This window comes from Martes martes, assembly GCF_963455335.1.
Source record: "Martes martes genome assembly, chromosome: 4".
NCBI classification, from domain to species: domain Eukaryota; kingdom Metazoa; phylum Chordata; class Mammalia; order Carnivora; family Mustelidae; genus Martes; species Martes martes.
In genome coordinates this window covers 10566425-10580916 of record NC_137891.1, presented here as the reverse complement: position 1 = coordinate 10580916, position 14492 = coordinate 10566425, and the positions used below count along the sequence as shown (strand labels likewise).

General features: G+C 42.5%; 1 protein-coding gene across 3 annotated transcripts in view; it reads right to left on the bottom strand.

Annotated features, from left to right (window-relative positions):
- The window catches only part of ADCY8 (adenylate cyclase 8), a gene marked incomplete at both ends in the record, with an annotated part of 223421 nt that overhangs the window by 115110 nt on the left and 93819 nt on the right, over window positions 1-14492 (bottom strand). For all 3 annotated transcript variants that reach the window (XM_080799944.1, XM_080799945.1, XM_080799946.1), the window contains one exon: window positions 6152-6279. In XM_080799944.1, the coding sequence (XP_080656070.1) occupies window positions 6152-6279 (128 nt within the window). The remainder of the gene's footprint in view (window positions 1-6151; window positions 6280-14492) is intronic.

Genomic DNA, 14492 nt, shown 5'->3' with positions numbered 1-14492 from the left:
TCAAATAAATAAATGAAATCTTTTAAAAAATAAAATCAAGTATTTTTGATGGAATGGATTTACTATGAGGCTTACTTAAAGCTTATTATCTTGTTACTCTCAGATGTTTACTGACTTTTTTGTCGCTCTCAATATTGGTTCTGCTAATTTTTCAGGGATGTATGGAGAATCTTCTCAGCTGTGTGTTGAGCCTTCGGCTATTGACGGCAGACTTGGGGCCATCAGAAGCAAAAAAACAATCGTAGAAACCTGGTGCTGAGAGGCAGGGCACCATGACTGTTGAGGCAAATGGCTTTGGATTCAGACGGCTCCCGATGGGTGTTCCTTGTTCTGCCACGGAGTAGTTGTGTCCTCTTGCGCAATTAGACTAACTCTGTAAGCTCCAGGTTCCTCCTTGGTAAAGGAGAGGCCAACTTTCAGAGCTTCAGTTAGTCAGGATGAACCCAGGAAGCTGTGCTTGTTGCTAACGGCTGGCGTGGACTATCCTGGACTATTCTGATTAGTAGGTACTTTGGCCACACTTGTTCCATATTTTGCTTACCACCCCTGCCTACCTCTTAGAATGGCTGTGAGGACTTAATGAGAGGATACACGTAAATCCTTGTCTCAGTGCTTGGCAAGTAGCATAGCAGGCGTTCAGGAAACGCTAGCTATTATCATTATTTTACTGGAATGAAATAGAAACCATGAAAAAGGAACAAGCTTCTATGACTTAACTGAGCCCAATATCCCAGTGTCCAAACTCAGCCCTAAGTATGAGATTCTTAGGGCTGATGAACCATGAGAGACTATAGACTCTGAAAAACAATCTGAGGGTTTTGAAGGGGCGGGGGGGGGGTGGGAGGTTGGGGGACCCAGGTGGTGGGTATTATGGAGGGCATGTATTGCATGGAGCACTGGGTGTGGTGCATAAACAATGAATTCTGTTACGCCGCAAAGAAATTAATGAAAAAAAAAGTATGAGATTCTATTAAATACTTGTATGGTCATCATGTACCTGCCATCTATTTGAATTTTCAAAAAAGTACTCTGAAGTTTGGATCTTATGATCCCCATTTAAAGAAGAGGCCACATAGGCTCGAAGAAATGATGTCACACTTGTCTCTAGCGGCACACCTAAGAACAAGAAGCAGAAACCAGGTGAGATCTGCTGACTGCAGGCCAGGGGCTCCCTCCATGCACACCTTTTGCACATTCCCCAGAAGTCATCGTTCAGGGTACACAGCCATGTCAGCAAGATCTAGCAATGAACTCTCTCTTCAGTAAAATGGAATCCTGCCCAAAATTCTTAGAACATCGTCAACTGATATATAAGATCACCGTACCGACAAATGTTTTCTTTAACTTTAATGTCCATGTATTGTTTCTTTTTTTTTTTTAAAGATTTTGTTTATTCATTTGACAGACAGAGATCACAAGTAGGCAGAGAGGCAGGCAGAGAGAGAGGAAGGGAAGCAGGCTTCCTGCTGAGCAGAGAGCCCAACATAGGGCTCGATCCCAGGACCCTGAGATCATGACCTGAGTCGAAGGCAGAGGCTTTAACCCACTGAGCCACCCAGGCACCCCCCATGTATTGTTTCTTAAAGAGGCTCCCAGGCTCTCGGGTTGGAGGGAATATTATCACCTTCCCTCTTCTGCTCCACAGCTCCTGCTATATTCAGGGCCTGATTTCTCTTCCCTGAATTGCTACAAAAATATCTTCCAACCAGCTCTCTTCCTTCAGCATCAGCCTCCTCTCCTCTAGAGTCAACTGGAGAGAGAGTTAGTTATGTTCACAGTTACCTTCTTCATGCCCCAGCTGGGAAATGACACCTCCCTACTTTAAGTCTTAGTGGGTCCCCATGGCCCGAGGGATAAAGCCACAGTTGTCTCACAAGGTCATCATCGAACTGTGCGTTAACCCCACTGTCTGAATTTAGAATTGTGATCACAAAGACCTGCTTGAAATGGTTAATATACACACACTTGCACAAATATACACATGTGTACACACATGCCTACACATGGGTAAGCACACACGCATGCACACACACACACTCATGCACTCACGGCCACGTTCCACACATCTGTGCATACACACGCCACACATACACATATACACATAATTACCACATTTATATACATGCACACATGCATACGCATTTATACACACACACAGCTTCTGCCATCCTTAACAGCAAGGATGTCATATTCTTTATGCATCTGTTTCCAGGAAAACACCTCTGTTTCTCAGGCAAAAAGACTACTGTAGAGATACCTCTGAAGACAAAATGCAGGGAAACTACTTCTGTCACGCTTATTCTTCTGTCTGCCTTGACTCTTGCTCACTTGTGAATCCTGCTGGTGCTCTAAGTGGTGGCAGGTGACCTCGGGGTCAGCTTGGCACCTGTCCTCACCTGTCTACGATTGCAGGAGGACCTCCATCTAATGTTCAGACTCATTTGTGACTGAGGCACAGGGTCCTATTGAGTGCTGACTTGACATTTGTGCCAAAATTGTAAATCCCACCCAACGAAGAAACCGCTGGAGCTCCTGAGATCTAGAGACCCCCAATCCAGATGCCATCTCACCAACAAAACACTAGCCCCTCACTGCCAGTCTGCACTCTGGGCACCAGTGTAGGACCCTAACTCTTTGAGGAAATGCCAAAAAAAAAGAACAAGGAGAGACCCTGACAAAGTGGGGATAATGCCTCAAATAGGGACCCATCTCTGATCACAAATATTCAGGACAGCCATCCAGTCTGGGCATACCCGTCAAGAAATGGCTTATTTTCATTATGTGACAACACACATAGTGTCATGTTATGTATGGTTCCAGACTTCATGGCTTCTCTTAAGTTTCCCAGTTGGAACAAGTGTCTTTGGGCCTGAAGAAGAAAATCACGTCTTGTGTAAGTGATGGTTAAGACTGTGATAAAGCTATGTGAATGGGATTCTTTTCCGCACGCATTCAGGTAGAAATACTCTTTGCCAATCCTTCCGCAGGCTGCAACACTTGACTGTAAGGGTGGGAGCTCTAGAGTCTGAGCCCATTGTAACTGAAGTTGCCTCGCTCCAGAGTTCTTATGTATTCCTCTGCATCGTGTTTTGTTGTTAACTGGAAGAATTAATGCTGGACCTCCAGTCACCTACGTTATAATTAAGGAGTGTTTGAGTATTAATAGACTCTGATTCATGCAGTTAAAAAATATCCTACTGAACTGTCTTATTCTCAGAGAATAAAAGCAGCCCTTAAGCAACGGATGAGAAAAAGTCCTTGAGTCATTTCAACCTAACCACGTCTCACCTCTCACTGACCTACTCTAGAACTTGAGACAGGAGCCCTTTAATTAGATAAAATGGTCAGGAGGAATAAGGTACCCTCTGGAGAGTTAAATGAAAATGTCCTAAGCATCTTAAGCATTTTGATAATCATTGTTCTTTTCTTCTGCAATATCATCTCTGCAGCATTTCTTCTAAGCCCAAGATACAAACTCCTATGGAAAGTCTGTGGATGAACGGATAAAGAAGATGTGGTGTCTATATACACACATATATATATAATGGAATATTAACCAGCTTTAAAAAAGAAGGAAATCCTTGTACACACACACACACACACACACACACACACACAATGGAATATTAATTAGCTTTTAAAATAAGGAAATCCCACCATTTGCTTCAACAAAGATGATCCTGGAGTGCATTATGCTAAATGACAGAAGCCAGACAAAGAAAGACAAATACTGTGTATGTGAAATCTAAGAAAACCCAAAACCAAAACCCAAAAAGTCACATTCATAGAAACAAAATAGAAGGGTGGTTGCCAGGGTTAGGCGGAGCAGGGGAAATAAGGTGATATTGGTTGAAGGGTACAAACTTTTCATTATAAGTAAGTTCTGAATCTGATGTATAGAATGGTGATTATAGTTAATAATGCTATGCTTAAAATTTGCCAGAAGAGTAGATCTTAAATGCTCTCTCCAAAAAAAGAGAAAAAGATTGCTATGTGAGGCAATGGATGTGTTAATTGACTATATAATTTTTCTACAATGTATCCATATATCGAATCATCATACTGCACTTTAAATACATACTTTTTTTGTCAATTATATTGCCATAAAAATAAAAAATATTAAAAAGAAAGCCTGTGACAAGTTTTGCTACTTAAACTTGATTTTGATGTGGTTGATCAAAAATCACAGATTTTCAGAACTGGCAGAGACTTCAGAGCTGGCCCAATTTCATCATTTTACAGACAGCAAATCCAAGTCATCTCCCTAATGGACACCCACGGGCAAGAGAAAGACGCTCTGTGACCTGTTTATCACTGTACTTTCAGGGACTAGTATGGCAGCATCTAACACTTGGTAGAGCTCCGCAGATTTTTTTGTTATTGTTGATCTACATACCAATTGGTTGGTAGAATGAAGTTCACACACCTAATTAGCTGTAGAAGGTAAATAAGACAGCAAGCTTTCTGGGTGTCAGGCCCATTGTCTCCCTTGAAGCTAGTTAACATATTACAATTCATCCCAGTTTTTAAGGCAAGACTCACAAGTGTCCAAATTAACAGCTAAGAAGTGTCTGCAGTCTTTTCCATATACCTAGAGGGAACTCTGGGTTGGAATTTATGGGCTCCTTTCTCCACAATTCTTAGAAGTGAGAACTTCTGCATTTCTGTCAGAAAGGAGGCATGTCCTATCTCTTTCTCCACCTCTCTACTTGGTCTCAGGGATAGTGATGGTGGGGTTTTCATCATATCCCTCATAGCAAAGCACAATGCCATCTTGACTGGGCCCTGGTGATGTGTTGGTTCCAGAGGTGAGACCCTGAGGGTCTGCCAGGGTAGCATGTCTACCCACCAGGAACGTGACATCTGGCTAAGTCTTGACATGACCAGTATCACATCAATGAAACGAAAGAGCTTCCATCCTTTCCTTAATTAGGGGACTACACAGTCTTTCCTGATGTCAACAGACCTCTGCCCCAAACTCAAATGAAGTCAGGGATCTGTCAGCAAGTTGAAGGAATCAGGCACACTGTGTTGGTCATGGCTACAATTGTTTACATTCCCCCCTGCCCACTCCAGGATTGGTTTTGGAAGCCATCAGGTGATCTGAGCCTTCAGTGGAGGATGTGTGTGGGGTGTACAAGTTGCTCTCCTGCTGGTCTCTAAACCACACTGACACAGCCAAGGATCACAAACATACCTATTAGACCACACAACCAAGGCTGAGTTCCTTGGAAGGTTTTTCCGGCCTCTTAATGGCAGTATTCTTCCCTTATAAGATGAAGGCATAAGCCACAGAGAAGATTTCTGCCCATGTACCCTCTTTACTGTTTTTGCTGTGGTCAGGGAAGGTTGCAGTGCCTGGAGGCTTGATTTGGAGCTTCCTATCTGGATCCTCAAGGGGAGCTCTGACACCACTGAGCTTCTGTCCTAAAGCCACAAGCAGTCTAATTCCAAAATCCTTGACCTCTTGATTAAGCTTCTATTTGCTGGATACACTGACCAAAGCCAAAGGCACTTGTCACGCACTCATGAAACCAACCCTGGTGGTGGCCCTATGATGATTTCCTGTTGGCCTCAGGCTAAAACACAACCCTTACCATGGCTGAGAAGGCCTGTGAGCCCTGCCTGCTCCCAGCCTGCAATCCATCTGTCACCACCTTTTCCTCCCCAGGCTCTACCATCCTGACCCCCCACATGTCCAGCCACACTCTCCACTCCCCCAGGATCTAAGGTTTGCTCACCTTTTATAAAACAGCTGAGAGCCTTCTCCAGCACCCTGGCCCAAAGGAGCTGTTCTTCCTCTATCTCCCACTGCACATCCTGGGCTGGATTTGTCTTAGAACTTACTGTACCATACTGAGTTTTCTCTCACTGCACTGCACTCCCTGAAGGCAATCACCACAGTCAACTTGGTCCTTGCTGTATCCCCACAAGGACACTGGTAATACAAATATGCTGGACAAAGGAAGGTATACCAGGAACGTAATGAAGCTGGCAGGTTCATTGGTTCATATGGGAGAGTTAATGGGCATGCAGTTTTTGTGCCCTAAGTCAAACAAACAAACACATCATCCACCTCAAAAGACAGATTGGGTGGTGTGTCTTCACGCACACTGAAGGCATGGGTATTATGGAGGAGAAGCCAGGTTACCTGATGGTTTTGATCATGCTGAGGCCCATTTCAACGCAGCAGTGGGCGTGGTCCTGGCGGGGCTCAGGAAGCCCTGAAACACAGTAGTAACAGTCCCCCAGGATTTTAATGCGAAGGCAGTGATGCTCCTGGAAGGAACAGGGTGGAGAGGAGAGGACTGAGTCAGCAGACAGGTAAGTGCTTCTGAAAGGCTTGGGAAGGCAGGCAGTGGGGTCAGGCAGCCTCCACCCTGGGCGTGGGGGAACACCTACCTTTGAAATACACTTCTATCATCTTCCTAAGAGATTGGGGGGGTACCCTCCATAAGAGTTTGAAGGGCTCAGAGGTAGAATGGAGTCACAGAAAAACACTGGAGTTTGAGTTCAACAAATACAGGGTTGTATCCCAGCTCTGCCACCTACTAGCCTTCTGATGAACACCCATCGGGTGGGCAGGCCTGGCCAAGAGTGGGCATTTAAAACACATGTTCAGTGTTCCTCTGTGAATCCTGCTCATTAGTGTCTTTTTTTCACAGAACAGATCTCTGAATTAATAGTTTTTAGCAGTCTTAGCTCAAGAAAAAGCAATTAGAAGTACAAATAACCCAGGGATACCTTCTATTTCAACTCTGTTTTAGGCCCTTTCCCAACTCGGGTACTGACACCTTAAGAAGAGGGTCTGACTCTGTCTCACATATCATTTTATTCATGTGTGAGTTCATATGTTTGTTCATTTAAAAAAAATGTCAATAGGGAACTATGATTAAATCAAGCATTGTTCCTGACACAAAATTATTAATAATAACCCCTCTGATGCACCCTATATTAAACAGCATTAACCCTCACAACAACCCTATCAAGTAGGTACAATTTTTATCCTTGTTAAGGTAAAGGTAGTACCTTCAGTACCTCATAGTTATGGAGGATGGCACAGATGTTTGACAGATTCACAGTCTTGAGGATATGATTCTTACTGAGTTTCAAAGAGCAACAAGCACCAGGGAAATGGTGCATTTTCACGCTGGGTGGGAAGAAGTTGGATGATGCAGGTTTTCAAGGAAAGAGACCTTCAGGCAGCATAATGTAGGGACTAAGAGCACTGGCTAAAGAGTCACACTGCACTGGATTAAATCCTACATCCCTACAGCTAACTTAACTTTTGAGCCTCAGTTGCCTCATCGGTAAAATGGTAAAAGAATGGGACCTTGTCTTTGACTGTGAGGATGGTAAGATGAGGTGTGTGGAGGCTTACTATGGGGTCCAGCAGACAGGGTACTACATCAGTGTTGCCCGTCTCTGTGATGAGGAGTGGGACTCTTGACCCAGTTTTCTCACATTTGTCTGTGATCGTGGGCAGATGACTTTCCCTTTTGGCTTCCTTGGTTACATGGATGGAACCGAACGACCTCTGAGATGCATCCCAGATCTGAAGTCCTAAAAGCTTCCAGGGTTTGTGAGTGCAAGGCTCTCCTTGGGGGAGCAGGATCCAAGGACAGAGGAGAGGAGGCACGCACAGAGACACAAGCAGCACAGTGGACACCTTGTCCTACCAACCTATATAGCACCATGCTGGTTTCCTGATCGGATCAGGGGATTCAGTCATTGTGTTTGGGTAACAAATGAATGAAATCATCCTCACAATACAAAACACAAATATCAAACAGAGAAAAGAGAAAGAGAACTGGCACAAGTGCTTTCCCGCCTGGATCAGATTGGCAGGATGTTGCCAACCTTCCCAAATGGGCTCAGATGCAGTCTTCAGAACTCTGATGGCATGCACAGCTGTCCCAAGGTTATTTTGGGGAGCTTGTGGTTCCTGTCTTTTGGCTGCTTTGTTGCAGCTAATTTTGCAAGAGACCTTCTGATGGGGGGTCTGATCAATAAGGGAAGCTCCAGACCTTCAGCTCTGTCTCCTAAGACCCCTAGTATATGGCTGGAACAGTGCCAGAGAGTACTTGGCCTACAGTTCCTGGCATTTTCCAGATCTGTGGCATCTATGGGGCAGTTATAAAAACAAAGCAAAACAAGAAGGCCCAAGGGACTGCTATAAAGTTCAATTTTGTATTTTGCCAAAGAGAAGTATGAAAAATCCATCAACAAACAAACAAAAACCCCAAGTACCATCCACTATCCCCATGACTTTATGAAAAAAAGGGCATTTTTTTAAAGAAAGGGTATTTTTAACACCAAAAAAAAGTAAAAAAGACATTCTTAGAAGAACGTTTTTTGAACTAAATAAAATTATCATAAAAACTCAGTACATTGCAGATAAGTATGTGTATATTTTATCTCAGAGCCACAAATTGAACTTCCTGATATTTGATTATGAAAGAGCAACTGAGAACCAATGATAAAATAAGTCAGATTGAGATTTTGCTGAGAACACTGAGGCTGAGAGGCTCAGCAGGTGCATTCAGTCAACCATACTCTTTGGGGGCAGAAACTGCTCTGAGTGACTCAGGCTAATGGTAGTCTGGAGCACTGAGGGCTGGCACTGGAGAGGGAGGAGGGGAAGGGTAGAGAGGAAATGCTTTAGTCTAAGAATCCAACATCTGGATTCTGGTCATATTTACCAGCTGTTTGACCTTAGCTGAATCACTGACATCACTGAGATGTGAGTTTCAATTGCCCATCTAGGAAATGTGTCAAAGTAACCCACCATGTTCTTAATACATAATAAAGTAAACATGACCATCAGTTAGCAATGGTAGCGATGACCACAGACACCTGGAAACAGCCACCCCAATGTTCAGTGATCTTTCTTCTTTTGAGTCTTGTCATAATAGCCCTGAACAAGGAGGATAGGTGGGATTTACACCTGTCTTTATATATGAAGATTTTCATAGGAGGGATAGGAAATAATGTGAAAAATTTCCTGTGCTACAGATAAGCTGGCTAAAAGTAATGACATGGCAAGATTTTATTCTTTTTTGTGGCTCAGTTATATATATATATCTTCTTTATCCATTCATCAGTTGATGGATACTTAGGCTGTTTCCATAATTTGGCTGTTGTAAGTAATGCCGCTATAAACATTGAGATACATGTATCCTTTTGAATTAGTATTTTTGTATTTTTAGAATAAATACCCAATAGCACTTTTGCTGGATTGTGGGGTAATTATATTTTTAACTTTTTGAGGAAACTCCATACTGTTTTCTAGAGTGGCTGTGCCAGTCTGCATTCCTACCAACAGTGCATGAGGGTTCCCCTTTCTCCACATGCTCACCATCATCTGTTGTTACTTGTGTTGTTGATTTTAGCCATTCATACAAGTGTGAGATGATATCTCATTGTAGTTTTGACTTGCATTTTCCTGATGATGAGTGATGTTTAGCATTTTTTCATGTGTCTGTTGGCCATCTGCATGTCTCCTTTGGAATAATGTCTATTCACATCTTCTGCCCATTTTTTAGTTGGATTATTTGTTTTTTTGAGTGTTGAGTTTTGTAAGTCCTTTATATATTTTGGATACTAATCCTTTAACAAATATTTATTTACAAATATCTCCTTCCATTCTATAGGTTATCTTATGGTTTTGTTGATTTTTCCTCTGTTGTGCAGAAGGCTTTTCTTTTGATAACTGTTGAATGGATAAAGAAGAGGTGGCATGTGCATGCGCACGCACACACACACACACACACACACAGAGGAATATTACACAGAGGAATGAAATCTTGCCACTTGCACAACATGGATGGAACTAGAGAGTGTAATTCTAAGCAAAATAAGTCAGTCAGAGATAGACAAATACCATATTACTTCATTCATGTGGAATTTAAGAAGCAAAACAAATAAGCAAAGGGGAAAAAGAGAGAGGAGAGAAACCAAGAAACAGACTCTTGATTGTAGAGAACAAACTGATGGTTACCAGAGCGGGGGAGGAGGGTGGGGATGGTGATGAAATAGGTGATGTGGATTAAGGAATGCACTTGGGATGAGCACTGGGTGATGTATGGAGTTGCAGAATCACTGTATTGTATACCTGAAATTAATATAACACTGTATGTTAACTAACTGGAATTTAAATAAAAACTTAAAAAAAAAGCATTATGGATTACATGTGATATTCATCAACTCTTAATCAGTGATTTTCCATGAAAACAGATTTAAGAGCATTTTGGAAAAGAAAAGAAGTAATATTTATTGAGCATCTACTATGTGCCAGGAGATGTGTTAACTGCATTCCATTTATCTTGGTGAGTCTTCATGAGCACACTTTGAGTCATGTGCCATTTCACAGATGGCTTAAGTAAGCGAAGGTCACAAAGCAAGTAAGGGACAGAGCTGGAACTTGCACCCGTGTCTGTCTACCTTTGCCGAACTCCACGCTCTTTCTCCAGGAAACTGAAGACATGATGACAGAGTCCAGAATGGTTGCTCTCCTGACAGAACTGTGTTTTGGGCACAAATGGTGTAAAATGGTTTATCATCCTTCTGGAGGAGACACACATAATAGGGTGAATGTGTCTGTGCCCAGGGTCCACTTTTCTTATAAACAAAGGTGAGGCTGGCAGCCTCTGAAAAACTTTGAGCTCAACATAAATGGGGGTTTGTGTGTGTGTGTGTGTGTGTGTGTGTGTGTGTATAAAAATATATACACATGAAAGACCTGTCTGATCCGTCAAGTTCTGTCAATTTGCAGGCACGTTTTTCTGATCAGTTCCTATGAGCTGTCAGATGACTTGACAGTAATATCCAAGCAACTTCTTTTTACCAGAAACTGCTTCAGGAAGTTTATATTAAGGAAGCAGGTTGCTTTGAAAAAAGATACTGAAAAAGAAAAATAAAGTAGGGTGAGGGTCTTCTTGCAAATTTTATTGAGTGAGTCTTAATATAATCCTTTTCTTCCCATCTCAATGGCTGTGATATAGTATAACAATTTTGGAAGTTTATGAAATCATGTTGATCATAGATGATAATGAAATAATAAGAGCACCAAATTATCAAAGACGGTTATATTGTTGAGGAGGGACAGGATTACAGGGGTGTACACTTTCTGCATTTTCTATACTTTTGATGTTTGAATTTTACATAATGAGTAATTATGGCTTTAGTAATCAGAAAAAAGTCAATAAAAAGTGAAAGGCTGTGGGACGCCAGTTGAGCATCTGCCTTCTGCTCAGGTCATGATTCCATGACCAGTCTGGGACCTGGCTTCTTGCTCAGCAGGGAGCCTGCTTCTCCCTCTGCCCCTCCCCCACTTTTGCTCTTTCTTGATCTCTCTCTGACAAATAAATAAAATAAAATCTTTAAAAAAAAGAAAGATTCTCAGAACAAAAACATGTATTTTTTAAAAAGCTGTGTTAGAAACCATAACAATTTTATGAGTCTATTTAATTGTAATTACACAAGTGACAGGAATATATTGTCCTAGTAGATAAATCCCCCTGGGCAGTCCCTCCTCCTCAGACACAAGGCCGCCTGGAAGCCTGGCTCCCTTCCCCACCTCAGAGGCTGCTTTGCATCCAAATGTACCTTACGTGTTTATATATATGTACTATTTTTCATATGCTGCAGTCATATTCTAAACATCTATATTACATATGTTATATAACATAAACATATAAACATATTATATGCTTATGGATCTGAGACATGCTTTTTTCAGGCAAAACAGGTCTTGAATTTCTATGTCAGTACAAAAATGGCTAGCTCATTCTTTTTAATCTGTTTATTCACTTTCCATAGTGCTGGATTTATTCCTTCCTGCAATAATTTAGGTTGCTTCCAGTTTGTCAGCAATGTAAAATAAGGTTTAAGATGCAATCATGTCAACTGTGTAACAGTAAATATGTTCTTTGTTTTACAGTTTTAAAGCCTTCATAATAGTATGCAAATTCTTCATTCCTAATTCCAATGGGGGAGGGGTAGGCAGAGATTATTTAAAAAAAAAAAAAGATCAAAGACAGAAAGCTACAAAATTTGCCAAGGGCACTATCAAGGGTCAAAAAACAAAAACAGGGGCGCCTGGGCGGTTCAGTCGGTTAAGCATCTGCCTTAGGCTCAGGTCATGATCCTGGGGTACTGGGATTGAATCCCATATCGGTCCACTTGCTCAGCGGGGAATCTGCGTCTCTCTCTCTCTCTCTCTCTCCCCCTTCCCCCACTCATGCTCACGCTCTCTCTCTCAAGTAAACAAATAAAATCTTAAAAAAAGAAAAAGAAAACAAACAAACAAAAGCTCTATTCTGAGCAGCCTGAACCACAAGGGCTCTCAGGAGTTCAATCAAACTAAAAGGAATTTTTAGAGGAAGCTTTGAAGTTTCCTGCATTTCAATAATGCAGTAGAGAAACAGGTACAGTGTGTGAAATTCACATGCAAGATGAATTCTCTCTGATATGCAACGTAAACAAAATCTACAGCGAAAAATCATGGTGAGGCAGAGAGAGAATCTTTATAAAGCCACAGAATTTTGATGCTAAAAAAATGCAAAAAGGGCCCGCTCTAAAACCCTTTTATACAGAAGCAGAGTTTAACCCTGTTGGTTAAGTGGTCCACCGCTGGGGGCAAACAACCCTGAAAGTAGGTTTTCTCATTCCCAGGTGAGTGGAATTGTTCTCCTTGGTAGCGTTTGTCAAACTCGTCCAGGGAGGTCCCTGAGAGCAGTAGATACTGATGCACCCGGGGTGGGGGTCAGAGCTACGGAGCACTAACGGGTGCTGAGTACTTATTTGGAGACATACTCTAGGTTAAGAGACATTTCATGTGTTTTGTTTTGTCTTTTTTTCCCACTCATTTATCTCTGTTGCAATTCTGATAGAAAACACAGACACATAGAGAGATTTGCACAGGTACAACATTCAAGTCCAGCCCACACCTGAAGTCCCATGAGTCTAACTCTTCAAGCACCCGCAAGGGTAGCAACACATCTGCCAATGTCTTCTGTTCTGTCTCCTGAAATGCCTGTGGCATTGCTGGGGGTCACGAGGGAGCACTTGTGGGACTTGTGGGTGTCCCAATCAGTTAACTGTCTGCCCTTTGCACAGGTCAGGATCCCAGAGTCCTGGGATCGAGCCCTGAGTTAGGCTCCCTGATCAGCGGGGAGCCTGCTTCTTCCTCTCACTCTCCTCCTGTGCTCTTGATCTCTCTCAAATGAATGAATAAAATCTTAAAAAAAAAAAAAAATCAAACACCTGACCCAGTTGTCCAGAATCACAGATATACCCACCTACCAGTGGTTCTAGGAAGATTACTTCTTTGAGCCTCAGTCACTCATTCTGTAAAATGGGAACAATAAGTTCCATAGGTCTGTTGTGAGAACTGAATTGGGGTTCCAGGGCAAAGACCCATAACAGTAAGTAACATACACCAGGCAGTTGATGAACATTTAATAGTCTTATCAAATTAATAATAATTTTACTTCATCATGGATCTGTACTTAATTTTTTTTTCTCCAAAAAGTTTATCTTAAAATTTCAGTAAGACTCATCCCGAAGATGGATGATAGCTTCTTGCACCCCCTGGGGACCAACAGGCTGTGTACCCTGTCTCCCTCCTCCCCCCACACCATGTGTAAGGTGACCAGGGAGAAAGCTCGGTTACAGGGGTTACCAGACAAAGTTCACATCCCTTAAAAGTTGCACCATGCCCTCCAAATGTACTTCTGCTTCCTCTCCAAGCTCCTTTCTCACTACAGTTTCCTTGCACTTGATGTTCTAGTAATCTTTAGCTTCTTTTTTTTTTTTTTTTAAGATTTTATTTATTTATTTGAGAGAGAGAGAGCGCAGGTGCATGTGCAAAGGCAGGGAGAGAAGGAGAAGCAGACTCCCAGCTAAGCAGAGAGCCTGATGTAAGGCTCCATCCCAGGACCCTGAGATCATGACCTGAGCCGAAGGCAGAAAGTTAACTGACTGAGCCACCCAGGAGCCCCAATCTTTAGCTTCTTAGAGCTCTTCAAACAAGCAGCATGTTCTTGAATGTTCACAATTTCCTATGTGTACACCACAGCTCAGCCTAGAAGGTATTTCTGTTTGTTCTCTTTGGTCTAATCTGATAGCAGGAAAGCTTCTGCTCTTCCTCAAGACCCAGCCTGCACACAGCTACCAAATCACCACTATGCTCCGCCCGCACCCCCACCACCCAAGCACTGGCTGCTCCTTCCTTCCTCCCCCAGGACGTCTGCACCTGTTATTGCCCGAACACACTGCCGTGCATTTCCTATGGATCTGCTCTCCCTTTATTAGATGTGAGGTTCCTGAGGTCCGGGATGGGTTTTGTCTTGCCAGAGTCTTGCACGGTACCTAGCAATAAATGTTAGTTGAACAACCTGGGTTAGATTTTACTTAGCAACCCTGTCCCGGGGTCAGTGGAGTTTATCATGACACTAAAAATTGACCCTGATCACATGTGTTGGTTCTCA